Source organism: Scophthalmus maximus, chromosome 4 (genome assembly GCF_022379125.1).
Source record: "Scophthalmus maximus strain ysfricsl-2021 chromosome 4, ASM2237912v1, whole genome shotgun sequence".
Lineage (NCBI taxonomy): Eukaryota > Metazoa > Chordata > Actinopteri > Pleuronectiformes > Scophthalmidae > Scophthalmus > Scophthalmus maximus.
The window spans coordinates 23069501-23092232 of NC_061518.1; the positions used below are offsets into that span (position 1 = coordinate 23069501).

The window sequence follows — 22732 nt, forward strand, 5'->3', positions numbered from 1 at the left end:
ATGTGATCATATTGCCACAGTTGGAATAAGTCGGCCAGAAATCCAGCATATTCAACCATAAACTACATCAGAAGGCTACCCAAGTCATTGAAACCAAACACCTTGTATGAATGTGTCTTACCTCAATGCGCCATCTCCAGCTCCAGCTCCTTTCAGGTGACAATGAACAGAAAAGCTCACACGGGCAGGTGAGTAAGCTCTCCTTTAATTCAACAGAATGAAATTATACAACCAGTGGTTAAAATAATAAAATAAGAAGTCCCATGTGGGCTACATGTCTGTCTCAGGAGGGAAACAGGTTGTGCTTTAAGGGCGGGGCATGGGAGTGGGATGGTCGCTATTTTTGATTCAGTCCAGGCCTCACAACCAAACATTTCATACTTCATAGACGATTACTTATTGCCTGAATGCCCATATGCCGTGAAGCTGACAGAGCAGTCATTTTCTTCTCTACTTCTTACCAAAATAAGACTCTAAAGTCTCTACAAGTCTCTTCGTGTGCTCGTCCTGAGGAGAGACCGAATGGAGCGTACCTAATGTGTATGTGTAAGGTAAGCATAAGCAAAACTACAGAATTATTATTATAATACCAAATCATCATCATCATCATAGTGTTTCTGATCATTTGAATGGCAACAACTTCATCATCAACCTCATTATCATCATCATCATCATTAACACCACACCATGGATACGTACTCTTTCATAAAAATCATCTGAGCAACATTTGAAAATATTAAAGAGTTAAAAGCCAAACATCATCATGAGGCTGGATATATACTGGATTTAATAGCACGGTACAACGACAAAAATAAAGACTCAAATAAATTATTAGAAGATGCACTATATATCATATATAGCTGTGCATGGCAGGTGAATACATGTAAAAACTCTGTCTCGCCAAAATTTCTCTCTGCCTGTGTCTGAGCGAGAGCCAAGCTGAGAGAAGTCTGGATCTGCATGCGAGAACATTCTCCTGTAAGTCTCTGACGGAGGGAGCGATAATTGGGTAGAAGACTGGAGAAGAGACCAGACGTCTCCAAGCTTCTTTCATGTGAAATCCTTGAATTCTCTGAAGAACAGAGCCACACGTTTTTCTCATCCTCTGGTGCATCATCATGTCTCGTCTCTCATTCTTCCCACACCTCCGCATGCGATTGTGAGCGGAGGAGTTCCTCAGGTGTGACCCGCAATACGGTTTAATGCTGCTTGGATAGAAATGGTAGAAGACGAAACAGGAGCGATAAGTTTAGGATTAATGTGAGCCCCAGTCTTCTCTTCTTCTCCGGTCTTTTATCTCGATGAGTGAAAAGAAAGGTCTCCCTGTGTTCTCCTCCTCCCTTCTCCATCTAGAAGTCCATGGAAATGGAGCGATGTTGTGGGTCAACTATGGTGGTGCTGTTGCGAGCGCTGTTGCCACGGACACTGAGGGTTCCACAGGCTCCCGCCATCCCACCACCGATACCTCCAGCAATGCCGCTAGGCCCCGCCATGCCCATTCCGCCCCCCATGCCCATTCCTCCAGCCATCGCCACTCCTCCTGTTATCCCCACTGCCCCTCCAATCCCTCCTCCTGCTATCCCTGATGGTCCGCCTATTGGTCCTCCTATTGGTCCCCCTCCTGCGGCTCCTCCTCCGCCACGGCCGTAGATCTCACACGGGATCTCCTCTGTAACCCGGTCCTCGATGACCTGCTGGTCGCAGTCGTGAGTCTGTGAGTGCTGCTTGTAGCCGTAGCAGCTCTTCTTGTAGCTGGATGTGGAGTTGAAAGTCTTCATGGGGGGTGGCTTGGAGAAGTCGTTGTGGTAGGACAGCTCCATGGAGCTCAGGGTGGTGCGGCTGTGCTTCATGCTGCCGCCGCCAGTGGCCACTGAGGCTTGCGAGCCGCAGTGGTGCTCGTGGACACAGCGGGACATGGTGGAGGACCGCCGCAGCTTGTGGAAGCTGTCCAGCTCCTCGGACAGGTCGGCGAGGTCTGAGGATATCTCCTTGTCGCGTAGAGAGAAGAGCTCATAGTGGGGCGGATCAAAGACCTCTTGGAATCCAGCTTTGTTGAAAACACCGGGCCGGCGGGCTACAACCTAGAAAAGAAGAAAGCCCATTCAGACCATTAGACGTCAGTGATTTAGGAGCTCACTTATTTACCCACTGATATCAAGACAACAAACTAAACAGTCAGAAAACACAAAATGTGATTCTTAAAAGCCCTAGTGTGTAATTTTTGTACTTTTCTGGCGGCATCTGGTGGTAAAGTTGCAAACCCCAACCAACTAAGCACTCGACAGGGGACACTTTATGGTGGCGCACCGCTAATCCCATTTCCGGTTTCTGGCAGCGCTGGAAAACGCAAATGCAACGTATTCTTGACCGTTTTCTGCAACCTAATGGTGGGTTCCATTATACCTCAAAACTTGGACCCCGGAAGTCCAGGTGGTGATTTTTATTCGACCTCCCGAGTCGCAGTGGAACCTGAACGCAGCACAACACGACGTATCAAACATTGCGATTTACACGGAGGTCGGGTCCCCCTAATGTTATTATGTTTAACTCATTCAATCAGTCCTTTGTTGCAGGTGATAATACATATATGAACACAATTATGGATAATATATTACATTTTTGCGAATACGTTCTTCTAAATATTACACACTGTAGCTTTAACGTTCATGTTTTCATGAACACAGAAGCTCTGCCAAAGATAAAACAGTTTTGTTTATGAGAGATTTCTTCTATTGTGTTTCTGTCTGTGTTGTTCATACTGGTTTTAAATCAGTGTGGCTCAGTTGGGGAAAAAAAGCATGTCACATCTGTTCACCGCTCATGATTTTGCAATGTCTGATATTGAATCTGATGACAGTTGTCAGGTTCATGCTCATGTTGCCAGATCACTGTCAATCAAATCTGATTAGTAGAATATATATATTTATCTTGTTGTGTTATCATCCAAATGCACGGTACCTGTTGTGATGTTATTTTGCATATCCGTGGTAAAATTATATTCAAACGGTTGCAAGGTAAGATTTACACATGTCTTAACCATCATCTGCTCAGCCTCAGTGTCCCATTTTGCACAATATTTAGCAGCCATAGACTGGAAATGTATTTCAGAGGAGTCTGAGACAACAATGTCTTCACTTACAACAGATTCAATAGACCAGGCATGAAAATGCTTTTTGAATAAGCAGTGTCTTGTAGCAAATGAAGGAAATCACAAACTGAAGTAAAAATAGATGAAGCATATTAAGAGAAAGTGATTAATCCTAAGAGAAAATCACCTTGAAAGTAAACATCATTTTTGTTATTCTTTGTAATGGTATAAAATCAAAGGGATTCCTTTCTTCCCTGTCTCCATGGCTACACGTGACCCTATCTGGTCTGGAATCCCACATTCCCTTTCGATTATATCTCTTCCTTTCTGACTTGGTCTGTTTTCCTGCTGAACAAAATGTCTGTCACAAAGGATGAGCTACCTTTTTTCTTGGCTGCTTCATTTGGACCAGGATGGAGATAAGAAGAAGAACCAGAACTATGCCGGATGAGACACCGATGACAGTGCCGTGGGTCTTCGTGATCTGATGGAAAAGCCCCTTAGATTGCTTCTCTGCAGATGAGAGGAGGCAAGGAGAGAGAAGAAAGATAAAGAAAGAAATGGAACATTTTATATATATATATATAATGTATACAAGTACAAGAAGGAAAAAATAATATAAAGCCTAAAATCCTAGTTAACCATAATAACTTCAACTGGGAACAGTAGACTATCACCTTTGCAGTGGTTTTCATCCCATGGGTAGACACAGTTCTGGACCCCATTGCACACCAGGGAGTTGTTAATACACATGTTGCTGTGGCAGAAAAACGTATTGCCTGAACAGGGGGCTGCAGGCAAAAGATACAGAGAAAACAGAGTTAAACAAAAAACACAGAAAAGCAGCTAACAGTGCAAAGCAAAAGATGACTACGCTGAGAAAAATGACCAGAAGCTATTTTGATGATAATTGCAGTAAAACAACCACAATTAAAAAAACACACACACGACAATTTGGCTTCAGAAATGCTGTGCAATGAAAGACAAAATGTTCTATTATTTCTTGGAAGCTGAGAGGTCTAATTGAGACAGATCACACACATCAAGGCCACGCGCGCATCACCATTTCCTGCAGAAACATGATGCGACATCGGGGACTGAGGAAGGGAGGAAATGGCAGCTTCACTGAGCTGCAACCTTAATGTCATAGGAGTTTAAAAGGGGGGGGGGGGGTGCAGTTGGCTGTGTGGACAGTCTTACAACCAGGAGCAGTGGGAGAGGGGGAATATAGGAAAAAGGATAAGAAATGGGGGAGATGGGGTCCATGTAGAAGTACAGTAGCTTTGCGCCATCGCGGTGTGCAGATGGTCAGGCAGGTGCCGTGAGACACCCCACATTAAATTGACTGTGAGCGTGTGAAGGCTAAGGTGGCAGGGACAGAGATGAGCAGTAATTGATGCTGGCTGCTCGGCTCTGGAGATCGATGCACTGCCAGTCGGAGGAGAGAGCGAGGCTGAGGGAAGACGAATTTGGGGCTCCAGCAAAAGCTGCAGGAAGTCTGCTACTGACGGGTGGACTGCAATAGTTCGTATGCGTCCTCTGGTGCTGCAGGTTCAGAGGAATCCAACCGAAGCTTGTCTCAAAATTTACCACTGAGCAACAGTGTTGTCATTCTATTTTTTTTCTTCTTTGATATACTGGAGGGCGGACAATCACTCACAGACCTACCATGTCACATGTGGAAACTGAGCTGGGCTATCAACTAACCAGTCAGTCATGTTAATTTGCCCTCAGTACATTAATTAGTCCAAGAAATGATGCTCTTTAACTAGACACGTTTGTGCAACTGATTAGGTTTGATGCCCTGTCATTGTCCAAATCCTGTATTTGGCCTAAAACAATAGACGGTCTAACACAAATTTCCAAACCAGTCACTGCTTTCAGTAAAGAAGAGCAGTTTGTACATTGTTACCATGTTTGAGAGATGCACTCTGTAATGTCACATTTGTTGCTTTTGTTTCGGCCATTCGTGTTTCAGTCGATGAGCAAACTGCATTTTGTGATTAAATGAAATTTGTTTTATAAAAATATGAGATTGAAGAATTGTGTTTTTCCCTCTTGTTGCCTCTCATCTATACCTAAATCACTAATTTGCCTCAGAGGGTAGCCTATTTCCTATATTGGCTGCAGCGACCTCCCTGCAATCCTCTGAGGATAGCTAATGGATGGATGGCCCTTTCACAGATTAAAAACATAAAAGGAAGATAGATCCCAGAGGAGGTTGAGGAACTTCCAGGTGCTGCCTAAACAAGGTTGAACAAAGACCAGAACTTGCCTGTACAGTACAAACCACCGCATGGTTGCTTAAAAATGGTTACCACCACGAGTGTTTATGCACACAGTTCAGTGTAATAGTCTTATTATATTCAACCTCTGTCTCCTACGGGCCGATACAAGCCTCCAAACTGTCCTTTCCCCATCCATTTGACAAAAACATTCCTCATCTTGTTTTTTTTTTCTTTTTACACACAGAGACAGTCACACTCTTTGAGTCTTTATCACAAGTGAAACTGATGGTAGTCTGAGGTCCACCGTCACGAGGGCTCTGAGCCTCCGCTTCCCTTTTCCCCGTGTGCTTCCTCTGCCTCAGGGCTAAATTACTTTGACACAGGGACATGTATATGTGTGTGCAAGAGTGTGTCTTAAAGGGTGCGTGTATGCGTTGGGAGTGCCCTCCCCATCTGTCTCCCAGTCAGCCTGTAGACGGGTTCAATCCCCCGACACTGTGATCACTTCCAAACTGATTATGCATCTCCCGCCTTCAAGATGCAGCTTCTCAGATGGCGTCAACAGAGCTTCATCGTCTTCCCCTCACACTCCCAGACGAGCGCACACAACTCACATCTGAATGTACGCGCTGTGTGTGCACGTGAGGATGTAGGAAAAGTCTTAACGTGTCTGGTTTACATTTCAGCGGGGTATCTGTGGGAAGATTAAAGCACATTAAGGATGATGGAGTGTGAAAGGCAAAACTCATCTTGTTCTCTGAGCGACAGAGATTAATGGTTCCCTCTGACCTCCAAGTAAACTATGAGCCAGTGGCTGACTCTGACCAAATAAAGTTTAAGAGTCATTCAAGAGACTTCAGACTTCTCTAAGATTAACTGTGTGATCAGAATTAATGAGGATTCAAATGGTTTTAAGGATCCCCACGGGTGAAAAAAAAAAAAAACCCTTGCTGAAATTAAAACGCCATTAAGTGCTGACTGCAATGGTTATGGGTTTGCTGATGAAAACAACACAAGCATTCACCCAGCGTTTCAGGAGTGCGCAAGAGAATGTGGCAATTAATATCTCACTCCATTTAGGCATTTAATTAAAATATTTTGGTGCACTGACAGAAATGGCAATTTTTGTCCCTTTATGTACAACCTTTAACAGCATTTGTTTGAAATGTCGTTGTCCTTTGAAAATGAATTATTTTTCATTTATAATTACTTGCAGTAGATCCATTTAAAAACGCTTTAAGCTCCAGGCCCTGTTCGCAGGTCCCTGCTCGAAAAAAACGACATGCCCAAAATGAAAAGAGATTTCAGCAGAGGTGTAAAAAATTACAATAGATGTTAGTGGGTCAGAGTAAATGAAGATGGAACACAACATAAATGAAAGATTTCACGTCCGCCTGAAAAACAAAAACTCAACGTGAATATGTCCTATGTAATAATGCAGATGAAGCCTATTCCTCTTGAAATCCATAGAACAACATCTGAACATCCTCTGTGCCAAATTCCATGCTGATAAAGTGAAGCAGAGCAAAGTTACAGGCTTTAGTAGGAGGGACATGGGCAGACCAACTCTCCAAATTGGCACAGCTGTTCCATGTGAGGTTTCTCACTGCAAAACCCATTTAAATGTCATTCACATGTCATCAGTGTGTATTACATCTAATACAACGGGTGCTCATCTGTCTCAAAGAAAAAGGTTTTTGTAGTGCGGCGTAATGACGTCACAGCTGGCAGAGACACAACGTCAAATAGGCAGGGCTACAGCTCAGCAGCCCATTGGTCAATCTGAATGATTGACACGTGTATTGAACCATCAGAGCCAGGGAATTGACGGACAGCCTCCAAATCCCTGTCAACAACACCATTTACTAAATGTGAGGGGGCGAATCAATTGTGAGGAATTTGATAGGTCAAAGCCTTTTCACATTAGAATCACATTATGTTGCTGTTTGATACAAACTCTTTTTTTTGTGTGCTCTTCCTTGGCTGCTTGTCCAATGCCAGTTGGTCGTAGAGCTATAACAACACACCGTTGGAATCTGTGGAGTGTGTGCTTTGCTATGCTATGTTAGCTTGTGGTGTTATCATGAAAATATCATGACTATCATATATGGACATGCTGAACACGTACACATACTCTGTTTATGCGATATGCTGATTTAGTTGCTTGGTGTTTGAATTATGTTTTATTTAGGTGAAAATGGTTGTTAATGACGTGCAGCAGAGTTTCTCCCCGTTCTGTGCATACGCTGTATGGCTATGTTGCTTAATGTTGAGCATAATTACATGTGATTTGATTTATAGCTTGAGTCACTTAAAATGACTCTTCAGTGTCTGTTAGTGGCTACTGATGCAGACAGAATGTGGGACCTCATACATCAATTGTTTCTGTGTGGTTAACGTAGTGACTGGTTGGTTTTAGGTGTTACAGTGAAGTCCTTCAGTGATCACCATATTTTGAAACCCATTAAGACCAGACTGCAACAAAAACATAGAATCAGATCTACCTATTTTACTCTATATATAGTATTTGGATCAATAATAAAGCAGAACTCTTATTTTTTTGACCTTGATCCTATTTTCTATCTTGCGTCTTCATAATGACTGGTACTCACGGTCAACAAAGGAAGTGAAGAGCATGCGGAACCGACTGAGTCGACTCTTCTCGTCGGCCCACATTCGCACGACTCCCACGCCGTTATCCAGCATCACGTCGTTGGCCACGGTGCTACAGAACTTGGCCTTGAGGTTCTCGATGGCGCTGCTGCCGTCGTACACGGCGACAAAGTTCTTCTTGCACTCATTAGAGTGTTCCATCTGGTACTCCATGAAGCGCAGGTAGATCTGCAGACAGACAGGAGGATGGAAATCAGTGCGGAGGCAAATGAACGCCAGAAGTCCACCGCAATCTTTAGTTTCAGCTCACAGCTGTCTAAACATAATCAGCAGCTGCACAGTTTATGAAGGCAGATGAATGAAAAATATGCAAGAATTGATGAGATTCTCTGGAGTGCACTGGGATGGGAGCAGGTTGAACAGTTTAGAAGATGGATAGAAGATGCTTTGACAGACAAATCAAATAACAACCAAGTAAATCGAATCTAATTTGTGATGCAAGCATGCATTATTCATATACTGATGGCTGGGTAGTTAATTAATCTTGGTATTGTCTGCTCCGTCTCCCTCAACCTTTCTCCTAGCTGTGTCTCGATTCAGAAAATGCCACAGGGACTGAAGGGTGGAGAGTTGAACAATGGAACTGCTAACACTGCGGTGAATACTAGCCGGAAAGTCAGGTCAGTTTTGTGATGCTGAAGTTGCACATGATATAAAAATTGACACATGTAGCTTATTTCTAACATGTGATGATGACGAAGCCAAACCCAAACACTTAGTAAGTAAGTAAAACTTACTTGTGTTATTATCTACTACTTTTCAATTGATGAGGATTTCTTGATGAAACTGGTACACACTATACTGTTTCTCAGCCTCTTGATATACCATTGTTGGTATGTGTAATGAAAAAAACAACAACACAGACATAACTAATAACTTTAATGAACTGCCCGTGCTAAATGGAAGGCATCATTATCAATGTTATAATGGCAACACATTATCTAGTGTGGCAAAATTTTGAGTGTTAGAAAGGTTGAGCATTTCTTTGTTTTCTGATATCTCCTACAAATAAGAAGTCAAACTCTCCTGACCTTGAAGGCAAGGCCAAAATGGCTGTTGCAAAGTATTCCTGAATACTGGACATATATATAATATTATATAATATATATACTATTTTCATGCAGTAGTATTCACATCTAAATTTGAACCATGTAAAACAACCAATGAATGTGTCTAGTTTGTGTGTTTTTTAAGGGAGACATATTTTGCTCATATTCAGGTTCATCATTTAAAGTGAAGTTTCCTCAGACTGTCCATTCCTGCAGCTCCTCTTTTCAGCCTCTGTCTGAAACACTTGGTTAAAGCTACTGTCTCTTTCAAGCCTCCATTGTCACGGTAATGCCAATGAGGCAGGACCCAAATGCAGAGTGCAGATAGAGTTTTAAATAAAAATAATAAAAAGGACAACAAAGGCAGGCTTGGATTTTGAAAATGAACAGCTAAAGAACAGCAAACTCCAACTCAGGTAATCCACAAGGTGAAAAAACTGAACCAATCAAAAATCCTAAAATGAACGCAAAAACAAAGCAGGAGATATCACGGGGGGTTGAATCACAGAGAAGACAAAACAGAACGGCATGGGGAATCCATAGATGCAAACAGAACTATTGTCATGACAGACGAACTGACAACGACAAAGGGAATCAGAGAGACCAAATGCACCAGGGGAGCAGGGATGATCGAACACATTAGGAACATGTGCAGACGATCACTCAATCACGACAAAACGTAAAGTGACCAACAAGACAGGTGAAAACAGGAAGTGCAGAGACACAAGGAGAGTGACGACAAAATAAAACAGGAAATACAGAACTCAAAAAAGAACAGACATGAGGTAAAATAAGAGACAGGGGGGAACGGGGAGAGAAAATCAAAAAAATAAAACAGGAACCAACAATAAGGGATCAAGAAAGTAACGTGACAGAAAGCAACATCACACAAGGAATAGTAACCAAAGAATAAATAAAAGTCCACAAAGAAAAAACAAAGAGCTTTTCTTTAGTTCACAATGTTCAAGGATGCAGAATCATGACACCCCTCCCGATAAAGCCCAGTCTGCTCTTCTTGGCCAGCTGGCCCTCTCTGTTATGATTGGTGAAACGCTTCCAGTGCATGGGTACGGTCGAATTGTCTTAGGAAGTTTCCTATATCCTGGTGACCCGGAAGTATTTCATCAGCAGCCATGGTAAGAGCTGTTCGGATTCTCTAAATGCATAGGAAAGGAGCTTCAATGCTTCCTTTCCTATCTCCTTTAGCAGAGGGTACACTGGAGCTTCCTATGCGAAAGTAAAGGAGATATAGACGCCCCACAATTCATTGCGGCACCGATATGTTACGTGACGCGCCATGCACGGACGTAAACGATTCAATCCTAATTAGAAGTAGAAGAAGTGACGCACGTCATCATGTAAGTTACTGTTACATATAAATCATTTACATCTGATACCACACGGTGGTAAAACACTGAAAAATGATGGATGGAGTCACTGCGTTGTTTGTAGACCATCTTCGGAAATTTGTGGTTTCACCACGGAAGACGCACGTCGATGACATCCTCCGTCGCGTGATGACGTAGTATAGTGAAAGTCGAGTTGGATTCTCTGAGCAGCGCTCTCGGGTTTTCCTATGTCCTATTAGTCCTCCTTCACACCTTTCCTTGGCCTCACGACCTTTTCCATTGAGGTCAAGGAATAGTAGATAGGAAGGACATTTCGACCGCATCCCATGTAGGAAGCTTTACCCGGCCAGCTTAGTTGGGGGCGTACCCATGGGCGTACCAGACTAGCCGCAAGACATGCCTTATGAACAATTTTTCTATAACAGGAAAAGCAGACTTGTTTCTAATTACATGAATGATAGCTGTGCTCAATTTGTGACCCAGCAAACCGTAGCAATGTGTCAGTGAGCTGGCATGCACAATTACCAGGACCGTGAAACTTAAAGGACCAATGTGTGGGATTTTTTTGGCCAGAAAAATATTGGCAGGAGTGGAATATAAGATTCATAATTATGTTTATATCTGTAAAATAATCTGAAACTATCAATGGTTGTGTTTTTGTTAGCTTAGAATGGGAGCAGGTCCTCCTTCACAGAGTCCACCATTTTGCTCCGCTACGTTTCTACGGTAGCCCAGAGTGGACAAAACTAAACTCTGGCTCTGAAGAGCCTTTCACGTTTTTTAACGTTAGCTGAAGGCCACGGCAGGTTTTTCCTCAATGTTTGGAAAATGAAGGGGTGAGGGAGGTGTGTTCACCAGCATCACTTTTAGATTAATGTTTACACCCGTGCTGTTCCCACTGTAATACGTCTACACGTCTTCTGTGAAAAGCCCCAATGCATCGTCTCTGTTAATCACACGGACGCCACGGTGATCGGTGACCTGCCTGCACGGCGGCTCCTCGGTTTGCTCATTACCCTGCCTCGGATGAAACGATCGCATCGTGCACGCAGGCACCTGTTACCGCGCGGCCGTTAAAGCAGCTGCTTTTAATGCCGCTGCCGAATGTGCCGCTCTGTTCCTTCTGCTCCGGCGAACTAATATCTGGTTAGGCGACTCGGTGCTGCTGCTAAATTCGGATCCTCTCCACCGCTGCCTCTCGCTGCACACGATGTCGGCCCAGTGGAAATGACTGCGGGGGGACAACTCTGTGACCCTGTGTCAGAGAAGCAGTGCATGTATGTGAGTCATGAATGTATGTCCACATGAGAATGTATAAAATATTACTTTGTGTACAAATGTGTAATTGCTCACGGAGCTGTGTATGACAGTATATTATGCAATTTGTGACTGTATGTGTGCCTTTTTTTTATACCTAATTAGATGTGCATGAATTTGTGTGTGTGTGTGTGTGTGTGTGTGTGTGTGTGTGTGTGTGTATATATTGTGGCCGGTGAATACTGTAGCATATCTGTGTGCTGATGACTCAATAAGTCACGAGGGAGATACAGAGCAGCTATGAACTGAGGCTAGCCCGCTCACTGTAATGGTTGTAATTTCCGTGGGATTTGAAGTTATCCACTCAGAAATCACGAATTATGAGAACACATCACCAGGCTTTACCTCATGGCTTGACAGTGTACTGATGAATACTTCAGGATTGTATTTAAAAAAAGAAAATCTAAATAAATTGAATTGCCTGCATTGCTTTTTTCTCCACGCTCCGTCTCTGTGCAAATTGAATTACAATCCCAGTACAGAGGGTTTGTTCTCAATGACTGGAACAAACAACGCTACTATGGTGTATGCATTTGCACAAAATCAGTTTAAATCAGGAAAACCACTCAAGGCTCCAGAGGGAACATGTCAGACACATTGTCAATCCTCTATTGAAACGTACTGTACACCGACTCCACGTGTGTTATCACAGCAGGCGTACGATGTAAAAATAACACTGATTTTAAGAAAGAGAACGATGTCAAGGTCGAGTGCAGAAACAACTCGACAGACAGACAGACAGACTTAATTCTATTCAGAGCATCATCCCACTTATACCCTTGGATCGCATGCTCTGCCATCAACCCTGATTTTGATTATAAGAAAACATTAGGGCTATGAGCAAAGCAGACCACCTGAGCTGTGTGCGTGAACAGAGCTCTTACGAAGCACGGAGCAGGATGGGCACCGAACGTTTCAATGTGTTCAGCGGAAGTGAACATGTAAAACACGACTGTGAGTCGGATGTCAAATATTTGAATTCTTTCAGTGGAGCCAAATAGAGAGACAGACCAATAGAAGTCCTTGTCTACTTACACAGTGAGATCTCGGGATGTTTGGAGATTTCCCATCAGAAGTACATTTATCAAATAGAGTTATGCATTTGTCAGGTATGTTCAGTACGTCTCTACTTTGAACATGAATCGTCCAAATAAAAGGATAAACCTCGACTGTGGCAATTATATAACGGAGATCGCTGAAGGTAGAAGCACCTGGGTTACAACATCGTCCCTGATAACCTGTTTCCTGCACGGCCTCGTGTTCTGACCTTGGACTGAGGGGGGGCCCTGATGGTCCAGATGCAGTCCAGAGCATCACCAGGCTTCACGCGCTCTTCCTCGTCCACCTGACTTGAGCGGATAATCCCGTCCCATCCGCCAATTTCAAACTGACAGTCTGGAGAAAGACAGAGGACATGTGGAGCAGAGGTGAGGAGGAAAAAAGTGAGCGAGCAGAGGAGGGGGTCAAATGGAAAGAAAAATGTGAGAGAAGCAAAAAAAAAAAAGAGGAGGAGAAAATCGAGAGATGGAAAGACGCAGGAGCAGAGTGTAAAATAAGAGGAAAAAAGGGAAGGGTGAGAAGAGGAGCGTGACAGACGGGGGGATTTGATTTAGAGAAGTAAAGGATTTAAGGTGGAACTGAAGTGAGCACAGCGGATTAGGACAAAAAGACAACAAGGAGCAGGGAGACGGGAGGAGAATAGCAGGATAAAAGAGGCGTGCGTTCGCCCGTGTGTTTAAATCTGCGCGCGCGTGTGTTTGCACATCCTTTCACTTCATGCAAAACGGCGCTGGTCAAGGTACATTTGTGTGTCCGCCATTCACGTCGTGAGGCAGACACGGCCTCCGGCAAGCCGCGGAGCACGGAGGAGCTCTCCGGACAGGATCTAACACAGAACCGGCCGAACGCCGAGGAGCTTTACCTGGGATGGGGTTCAGCAGTCCGCCCACGTGCAGATGGAAATCGGGGTCTGAAACGATAAGATGTGGGATGGGGCGCGTCACTCTCAATCCGCACGGCACAAATGAGAACACAAGATAAGATCCTATTAAGGCGGGCCAGATAAAGCAGAGAGGGCCTGTTTGAGGCATATATCTGTCGCCTGATGGGAGGCGCTGATTTCAAGGCATACTGGGTTCAGACTCGGGAGGCTCTGATGGAGAACGTGCGGCTGCTGGAGAGCAGGAAAAAGTGACGGGAAGAAGACTGCGATTGGAGGGACCTGTGAATGTGCAGCCTGCTGATGGTAGATCTGTTTTGGGGTTTTTTACCGATGATGAGCACAAGCAAGATGGACAAAGCATCAAAATGACATTGTGTCTTTCCCGTCACACTGCGATTATGCTTTAGCAGCGCACATCTTACTCAAAACTTTACATTCACTGCACACATGACAGTTTGGGGTGTCCCTACCTGCAATGAAGGTGTACTTGATGCGGAAGCCGAGGCCCTCCAGCTCCTCGTCGCTGGTGAACTTGATCCACATGAAGCGTCCCGTGGACGTGACCAGGCCCGGGTTCTTCCCCCCGCAGAAGCGGTCGATGAGCGGTGAGAACCCAAACGGCCCATCGCGGATCTCTATGTGATCGAAGCGGCACTCAAACGACGGCTCGATGTAGTAATTCTTATCGAAAGCCAGCTGGATCCTTTGTCGGGGGAGAGCTTTGGCGAACAATGGAATGAGAGGGGAGAGAGGGGGCGAAAGGAATCCATGAAAAGAATAATACGGAATCTTGCTTTAACAGGACAAAGACAAATCTGCATGGAATTCTCAAGCGCAGAATAAAACTAGAGTCAGATAAGAGTTCATCGGATGTTGCGGTGGACCACAGTCTGTTGTTAAACCCTCAGCAGCAAACTTTTAATAGGATGACTCAAAAGCCTCATTCAGCCCAAGAATCTGTAATGTTAAAATTGCCACCTGCCATACGGATCATTTCTGACCTTTACTGAATGCTAGTTTTCTTCACAGCTTCAGTCAAACATGACAAGGCGTGTGTAGAATGATCGAGCAACTTTCGAGGGGGGGGGGGGGGGGCACCGTCACATGCTGATGAGCAGCCGTCAGATAAAAAGTGTTGATATGAAGGAAAATAGTTACCATTGTGCTAAATACTATTACTAGCTAAATACTCACTATCACGGTCTTTTACACGTAAATAAGAAGGCACGTATTCTCATATGCACAAGCAGTATTTGTCATCCTAAATAAGGATGTTGAATCATTTGCTGCTTCAATGAGCAGCTGTATTTCTGCACTTCCTGCTCTGTCTATTCGCTCCCTGGAGTGTGGAGTCCTACTCTCAATGTAACTTTACGCGCGCGCGCACACACACACACATACACACAGACACCCACACACACACACACACACAGATGCGCGCACACACACATCACAGTTTGACAGAGAAAGACCATCAAGTATAATCACTCCGTCCATTGAGATGATGACACCATGAGCGTCATCAACCACAAATTATGAATACAAAGCGATCTGATTGGCACTTTTTGCCAAACGTGAGCTTTGAGGCAGTATAAAGGGCTCGACACCGGAGCTCGGATATGAATATGACGGAGGCCATTCAGGACCAAATAATGGCAAATGATAGGTTCCATCTGTCGCTCCCCGGACCAACTGTGAAGTACCACTGCGCGCGCGCACACACACACACACACACACACACACACACACACACACACACACACCCCACTGGGCTGGCTGTGACAGTCGTCAGAAGAAGGCCTGGCTGTCTTTGTCCACAGGGGGAGCCCTTGAGCCATATGTAAAAGCTGTTACCCACCATGGCAATAGAAAACACTAAGAAACACATCTCATCTGCATGAAAGGCAGCGCTCTAACTTCGTGGACAAACAGGTTTACAGACATCAATTTAGTATGAAGACGCCTCAGCCGATACCCACGACCTCATCTCCTTCAGCTGCTGCTGACCCTCTCCATTGTGTTTCCTGTGCAAGCGGGTCACCGAATTACTGCTGATTCTCGGTAATCGTTGACAGGGAGGGCCCACAATTCAGCGGTATTCCACAAAAGCTCGGTTGAGTAGCAGATGTTCATGTCTCGTGAATGTTTCTTTTAACAGCGGGAGTCATCTGGCACACGGTGCCAAATAGAGACGAACGCAGCGCTACCCCCGAAGAGGCCAGGAGCCAGGGCCACCTCCCGTCATTATCAGTGGGGCCGTACCTGGGCGGTGGAACAAATTCAGGATGGCTCATTCAATAAAAAACGTCAGGCTGATTGCCTTCCAGGAGAAGAATGTGTAACCAAAGGGCAGGGTTATATAAAACAATGTCAGTCAGACTGATGACATTCACTGAAGGAGGCAGGATGCTGAAAGGCAGAAAACCATGTCGGCTGTTCTGTTGGCAACAGGCGTTGGGACGGAACAGAAAGAGAGGGAGGGAGAGAAAAGACCTGGTTTTACCTTCCAGGATGTAAACACACTCCTTGTTGGGCGGGTAGGTGTTGGGGTAGTTTGGCGACGTGAACACGCCGCCGTTGATGTTGCGGACCCACGTGCCGCAGTCGTTCTGGTTGGGGCTCTGTGCGCCATGTTCGCTCAGGGCTTCTGAAGGCAGGAGAGGCAGAGAACGCCACAGACAGATGGATTATTGAGTCGGGGGGATCGATGGGGGAGCGTTGAAGGAGGGTCGGAGCCAGAACAGGACGGAAAAAAACCAAAGAAACAGGCAGGGAATAAAGACGGAGGGAAGAAAGGATGGAGTAAAGAAACGAACCATTTGAAGACTAACTCCTCACTTCAGTCGAAGTTCAGTTTCCATACACCACATTCACGGAAGAGAATAATAGACGGAGCCTTAGCTTACCTTTAGATCGCTGCGCCAGAGCGAAACCCTCTTCTGCGAGAAAGAAGAGTACCCACGCTGTGAAGCAGAGACATTACACAGCGGTTAGAGGTGAAATGCAGCTCACATCATATCAGCCGTGGTCAACAGTGGGAGAGAAAATGAATGGAAATCACTAAACAGCAGCAGAACGTGTCACCATCTGCAGCATTGATTTCGCCCAGACCTTGACGAACAGTGAGTAGGATATAGGTCGATGCAGCTCTGAGTAAATCTCTCACTGACTTGGTAAACACAAAGCATTTCGGGGAGGATGAGGAGAGCTGTGCGTGAAAAGATAAAAAAAGAAGAAAAGAGATCATATACGGTTTACATCATCAATGTATACGTCATCATATCGTTGCCCATCCAAAGCATTCATGAAATATTTGGTGACGAATCGTCGTGTAGAAGATGGAAGAGGAAACTGAGCGAAATCTATTTTTTTCTCTCCATGAAGCACAGTGAGGAGTGATTTGTTGCACATGGTTCGGTGTTGTGAGTGTAACTGCTGACATTCAGCCATCGTCTGCGTGTGATGACCTACATGGCAACACCACCCCACAGCATCTTCCTCTCAATGAGGCCCGGCGGCGCTTCGGAACGAGCGTCATCCATCGGCTCTGCGGCTCAGTACTCGTGAGCTACGGCCGCAGGTCGACAGCTCCTCCGGCTCACACGGCGAACTCTGTCCTAAGTGGTAAAGAACGACCAGCGCCGACCTCTAGTGGCTGTGTGTCTCGCCGCCGCTGGAGGGGCTGCGGCCCCTGACAACGACCGCATGCGTCCTAATGCGCTGCTTCAAAAAACAAAACGATTGCGTTAGTCCGATGAGTTGGAAATAATTCTGTTCGCTGCTGATGATTCTGTTATTTTACCGTTGGTTTATAACGTGTCAGAAATTAGTGATCGACGCCTCGGTATTTTCTAAATGACATTCAATTGTTGATGGGGGTTTTTTTACGATGGCAACCTCGAAAATGTTCAGGTTGCTGTCACGTAAGACCACGAAAAGCAGCAAATTCTATCATCCGAGAAGCAGGAACCAGTAAATCTGTGGCATTTTTTTTTCCCCCGCAAAAAAAAAAGGGATTTTAACGAATAGTTGATAGTTAAAATAATAGTTCAGCTGTACACTGAAAGGACCCAGGACGTGAGATTAGGGCGAAGTGACTGTGGTGTTTGTGAATGGGGCAACACGCTGACATACACTGAGCAGAGTTAGAGTGGCATAGGGAAGTAGTGTAAAGGATGATAAAATAATCCTATGTAGTAGTGTAATAGTGGGTTGGTGACAGTTAACTAGCAGTCCATCTTCAAACCACCGAGACGCTAACGCACTAATCTGCAGCCCCTGGGCAGCAGAAACATAAAGCGTTAGCAGAGAGAGAGAGAGAGAAACAGGATTACAGGCTCCTAGGCTTACGAGCACTGATGGAGAAGACAGGCAGGCGTTTGGGCAGAGCGCGACGGCACAGACAATAGGTGAACCACGTCGTATTACAATGGTATCTGCCTCCGCCCCTGGCTCGCTCTGATAAGCTGCTGTAGACCTGATCCCCCCGGAGTTCGTAATGGGTTGGCCCCTCTCACGGCAAATTAGAGAGCGAGCGCGGCGCCTGGCACATTGCATAATGGCACCCGGGACGCTAAGAAGGAAGGATGGGAGGCCGGGAGGGGAGGGAGAGAAAGAGAGAGATGGGGGGGGGGGGGGGTTGTCTAATGAAGAAGAATGCCTGGTTAACATAAGCAGTGAACGCAACCGCACCAGTGGACTTGATTTGGATAGGCTCATGTTGAAATGCATCCACCCCCCATCATCCGTCATCCGTTCAAGGTTTCTGGTTGGAAACAATATTTTTTTCTCCTGTCAATGTTATGAACCAACAATGTTGCACAGAGATGTGTATCAAGCACAGAGCCAAAGCCATTAAGCAAAAGCTGCGTAATGTTTGTGGGCATTTCGAACATCCTGAATAAATCTAAAGTGTGCAGAGAGTGTCCGTCAAACACATGCATCACTCTGCTGCCTTTCCCCTAATCACCGTACGCTGTCAAATCCACACAGGCCACTGGAAGTGGGGTCATTCGTGTACAGCAGAGGTTCTTCAAAGAAATATTGATTGCATCGTTAAGTTTTATCTGACCACTCAGCCGGGTCGTGTCACTTTACATCACTTCTCACTCGGGGGTTTACAAGCCAGGGCTGCTTTCTTTTCTCGAAACAAAAAAAAAGAAAAGAAGGGACGCCACACAGCCTTCTGCCTGGAATTAGTATTTGTTGCGTCCTGTCGAAATAAGGGGAACATGCTCTTAATTAAGTCTGTACAGCTATCAGGATACACACAGTCACAGAGTTGGAACGCCAGACAAGTTACGAGCAATGTTACTTGTAATCTGCCTCTGTGTGTGTGTGTGTGTGCGTGTGTGTGTGTGTGTGTGTGTGCGCGCGCGTGTGTGTGTGTGTGTGTGTGTGTTACTGTCCATTGTCTTTGTCCAGTTGATTCGCCTCTCTCTTTTTCATTTGACTGAGATGTTGTAAAGAAATCCTTCAGGTTTTTTTTTTAAATACCTGGGGAATTAAACTGAACTCAATTCGGTGATGTCGACCTCGGCCCTGCAACTGCAGCAGCGACTGGTGCAGAGAAAGTGAACAAAAAATGGACAAGAGATTTTTCCGCCTCTAATCTCCTCGAAAAAAAATATGACGAATGGTCCGTCAGCATCGGTGAGAGCAAATGAAACCTCTTCACACTTGATGGTATCCCAGTGCATCATGGGAGTGCAAATTCACACAGGCTATAGACTATAGTAATTAGTGAGCAGGCATCTAATGAAGTCGGGCAGGAATTGTTGCGCAGCAGCAAAGTCACCGATAAAGCTTCATAAATCTATGGAATTATTTTTCAGTTTGGGGTCTGTCCCAGTTAAAATGACCAATGACGCCATTGTCTTGTAGGCCACGAGTCCAGCACGTGCCTTAAGGTGAGCCACACCTCGGCAGAGGCGCCGCTTGCCAGCAGGCAAGGGGGGCAACTGCTCGGGGCCCCCAGGTCAGTAGAGGGGCCCCCGAGGGCTGACAACTTGACTATTACAGCAGTGTCAATGCAATGACAGCTTGGGGACCCCCTCTACCGGCTCCTGTTGCAAGTGACTCGCATGGTTCAGTGTAAACAAACTTAATGACAACGACAACGATTGACACTCAAAGAAAAACGAAGAGGAGTTTTTCTTCTGGAGGTGAAAAGAGGAAGAAGAAAAAAGGGGAAGAGGAGAAAAAACCCCAAGTCAGTGGTAAATTGAACAGATAATGAATAATTGTTCAATCACGTTACTTCTTTGTAAGTGTGTGTATTTGAATGTTTTTGTTCATGTCTGTGGAGGAGGCCTGTGGTTTTATGAACCTGAAATCTTCATCTCGCTGTAAATGTAAAAAAAACTTTAGTAGCCACAGGCTCCAGCCTACACGTCTCATCATCTGGATTGGGAACTATGTTAAATTACATTGTCCCTGAAATGTAAATATTAAACAATGAATCGTTTTTAAATAGATGGATCATTTTTAACATAACGGTGTTGAACGCTGTGTGGTTCCAGGGGCCCCCTGTGATTCTTTGCCTAGGGCCCCAACATACTTTCGAATCGCCTCTGCACCTGTGGCTGAAAGTGATATCTGTCGACAGTGAACTAATGTACACATAAAAAAAATACAACGTGGGTACATATATATATATGCACACAGCAGTAATCTCCGTTGTTGCGCTGCGGCGCGCAGGCGGCGCGCAGCGGGCACCAGCGAGTGTCCCCTTCTTCTTCACACTCTGGTCCCTGGTCGTGAGCGGAGTGCGGGAGGGATGCGAGCTGCCGTGTGTGTTCTAATTCACACGGAGAAGAACAACTGTTGTTATATCATTTTAAAGAAAAACGATGGGGGAAGAAAAAACAACCCAAAAGGCGCTTCTTCTTTTGTTCTTCTTCTCGTGGGGCCACTAGACACTCGTCCGCTCATCGGAAACACTTAATGCTCCCTGATGGCTTTGTCGCCCCCGCGCATATGGATTCCAGATGATATTCGACCTTAACTGTCCGTTAGATTCACGAATCACAGCCACAGACCGCGCGTATTGGCTGCGAAAGTCGGCGGCACTCCTCAGTCCTCACAGAGCCCGGAGAACCTGCGTCTGGTGCCTTTTTTAACTTACCATCAAATAAACCTAATAGGAAAATAAATGACAGAATAATGATTTAGAATTCGATCAAAAATATTATCGATCATTGAGACTATTGTAGATTTACCCCCCACAGGTTTTAATAACCAAACCAGTGCCGGCGTTTGGCTCAATCTCTGGGAATAAGAAGCAGATGCTGCGACTGGAAGTGGTGGAATTTATAAGACAAAAAAAAAAACCCCAAAAAACGTGAAGATGTCATCAGTTATGTGGGCGGGAAAAAAACCGGGACGATTTGCCAAGTTGAAGGGCAGTGGTCAGTATCCACTTTTTGCATTACTTTCAAAAAAAATCTGGCTAATTTTGACGTATATATATATAAAAAATCTATAATGAGTACTTTCATGTGGAGCTGATCCACAGTGAGCGTTTTATAAACCCAGGCCACCCTCATTGTTTTGTCATCCAACTCAGCTGCACATTAAACACCACTGTATTAATATTAGAGAAGGCAAAAGAAGAAAAAAATAAATCTAAAAACGTTTAAAATGATGTGGATTCCTGCACAAGGCACCGGAGCCTGACGCGCACCGGACCGCGGAGGGTCGGGGGGCAGCTCGCGCACACGACTCACCTCTGTGCATCTCCTCTCACGGTGTGATTCCAGCCCAGGTGCACCTTTCCCTAAAAACGCCCTGCCGGTGTGTCCATGTCTATCGCCCGGGGAAACCTCTTCACAAAATCCAACTCCTCGCCGCCAACAGTAAATCCATTACGCACGCTCCTCTTCCTCTTCAGTCGGCCAATGGTACCGCGTCTGCGTCTGGCTGGGAGACTGGACGGGCAGCGGTGAGTCGGAGTGCCTTTCAGCCAGGCACCATCGTTACTGTGAACGAGGCTTCCACTGGGGCCACGGTGGAGACGGACTGATCCTGACGCGCGCTCCAGGAGCGGTGGGTATCCGGAGGACGCGTGTGGATGTGGATGGAGATGGAGAGATGGAGAGAGAGAGAGGGAGAGAAAGAGAGAGAGAGAGAGAGAGAGAGAGAGAGAGAGAGAGAGGTGGGGTCGATTACAGAGGAGGAGGAGGAGGAGGAGAGACCGTCTCTGTCTGATCTCCGTCTGTGACCAAACTCCGGACTGCTCCTGAACGAGGCTCACCACATCGAGTGGCTTTATCAGGAGCCTCGCCAAGAGAGACACAGTTAACAAATCACTGTTCCGGTCGTGCCTTTCAAAATAAAAGCCGTATCGGCGGAGTCGGTTGCAACTTCTACCGTCACAAGGAAGAAGAAAGATGACATGAGTGTTTTTTCTTTTATTGCCAACATTTGATTGACTGGCGATTTGTGGTGGACAGGTGGCAGATAAAGACGTGGGGCATTATTCCAATCCAGTCCACGTGCTGTGTCCTTTGAGGGTCCCGGAGGGGGCTGGAGGCGATCCCAGCTGCTGTTGGATGCGAGGCAGGGGTTACTGTAATAGATCTCGAGAGATGTAAAACAGTGCTCGAATGGTTTTGAAATTTTGATTTTGACTGCAGTGATTTGTAACGAAACCATTTTTTTAAATTTCCATGCTTTTATTTTAAAGGCCAAACCACCTGATTTCCGGTTCTGTGTTTACTTCCTCTGTTGACCTTAACACAGGTTGTAGTGCCCCCCCCCCCCGGGCCCCTGGTTCCTAAGGTGGGCTGCTGGGGCCAGAGGGTTCCTCCAAGGGGTTTCATTTCTGCACCGCTTCACTCGCGACACATTTCAGACAATGAGAGCATTGGAGGAGGAGGATTTTCAGAGTAAATTTCCCTCCAGCTTCCCTGCAACAAAAACAAACAAGGTTCTTGGAAACGCCTTTCAGTGGGTGAATTCTTACAAGTGGTGATTTCTGGGTCTGGGGCTCGTGAATGCGTATCTGCCTATTTCACCAGCAGCTGTGAAGAGAGTGCAACATTAAACAGTCAGATCCGCCACAAATGAACCACGTTAACCCAGAG

The 22732-nt window shown here is 45.5% G+C and overlaps 1 protein-coding gene across 1 annotated transcript; it reads right to left on the minus strand.

Moving 5' to 3' along the window:
• Positions 1-186: 186 nt before the first annotated feature.
• LOC118301905 (neuropilin and tolloid-like protein 2) lies at positions 187-21894 on the minus strand. The gene is made up of 10 exons (XM_035627579.2): positions 21374-21894; positions 16553-16609; positions 16150-16293; positions 14117-14365; positions 13626-13673; positions 12972-13099; positions 7929-8157; positions 3766-3879; positions 3471-3601; positions 187-2081 (listed from the first exon to the last, which is right to left on the minus strand). Exons 1-10 carry the CDS (start codon positions 21381-21383, stop codon positions 1350-1352), a joined length of 1842 nt encoding a protein of 613 aa, XP_035483472.1. The 5' UTR covers positions 21384-21894; the 3' UTR covers positions 187-1349.
• Between the last annotated feature and the right edge of the window lie 838 nt (positions 21895-22732).

Coding starts and splice junctions, on each gene's coding strand:
- LOC118301905 (XM_035627579.2), bottom strand. Junction 13,100..13,625: donor ACTGCTGAACCCCATCCCAG/GTAAAGCTCCTC, acceptor GTCTTTCTCCAG/ACTGTCAGTTTGAAATTGGC. Junction 3,880..7,928: donor CTTCACTTCCTTTGTTGACC/GTGAGTACCAGT, acceptor TTTTGCCTGCAG/CCCCCTGTTCAGGCAATACG.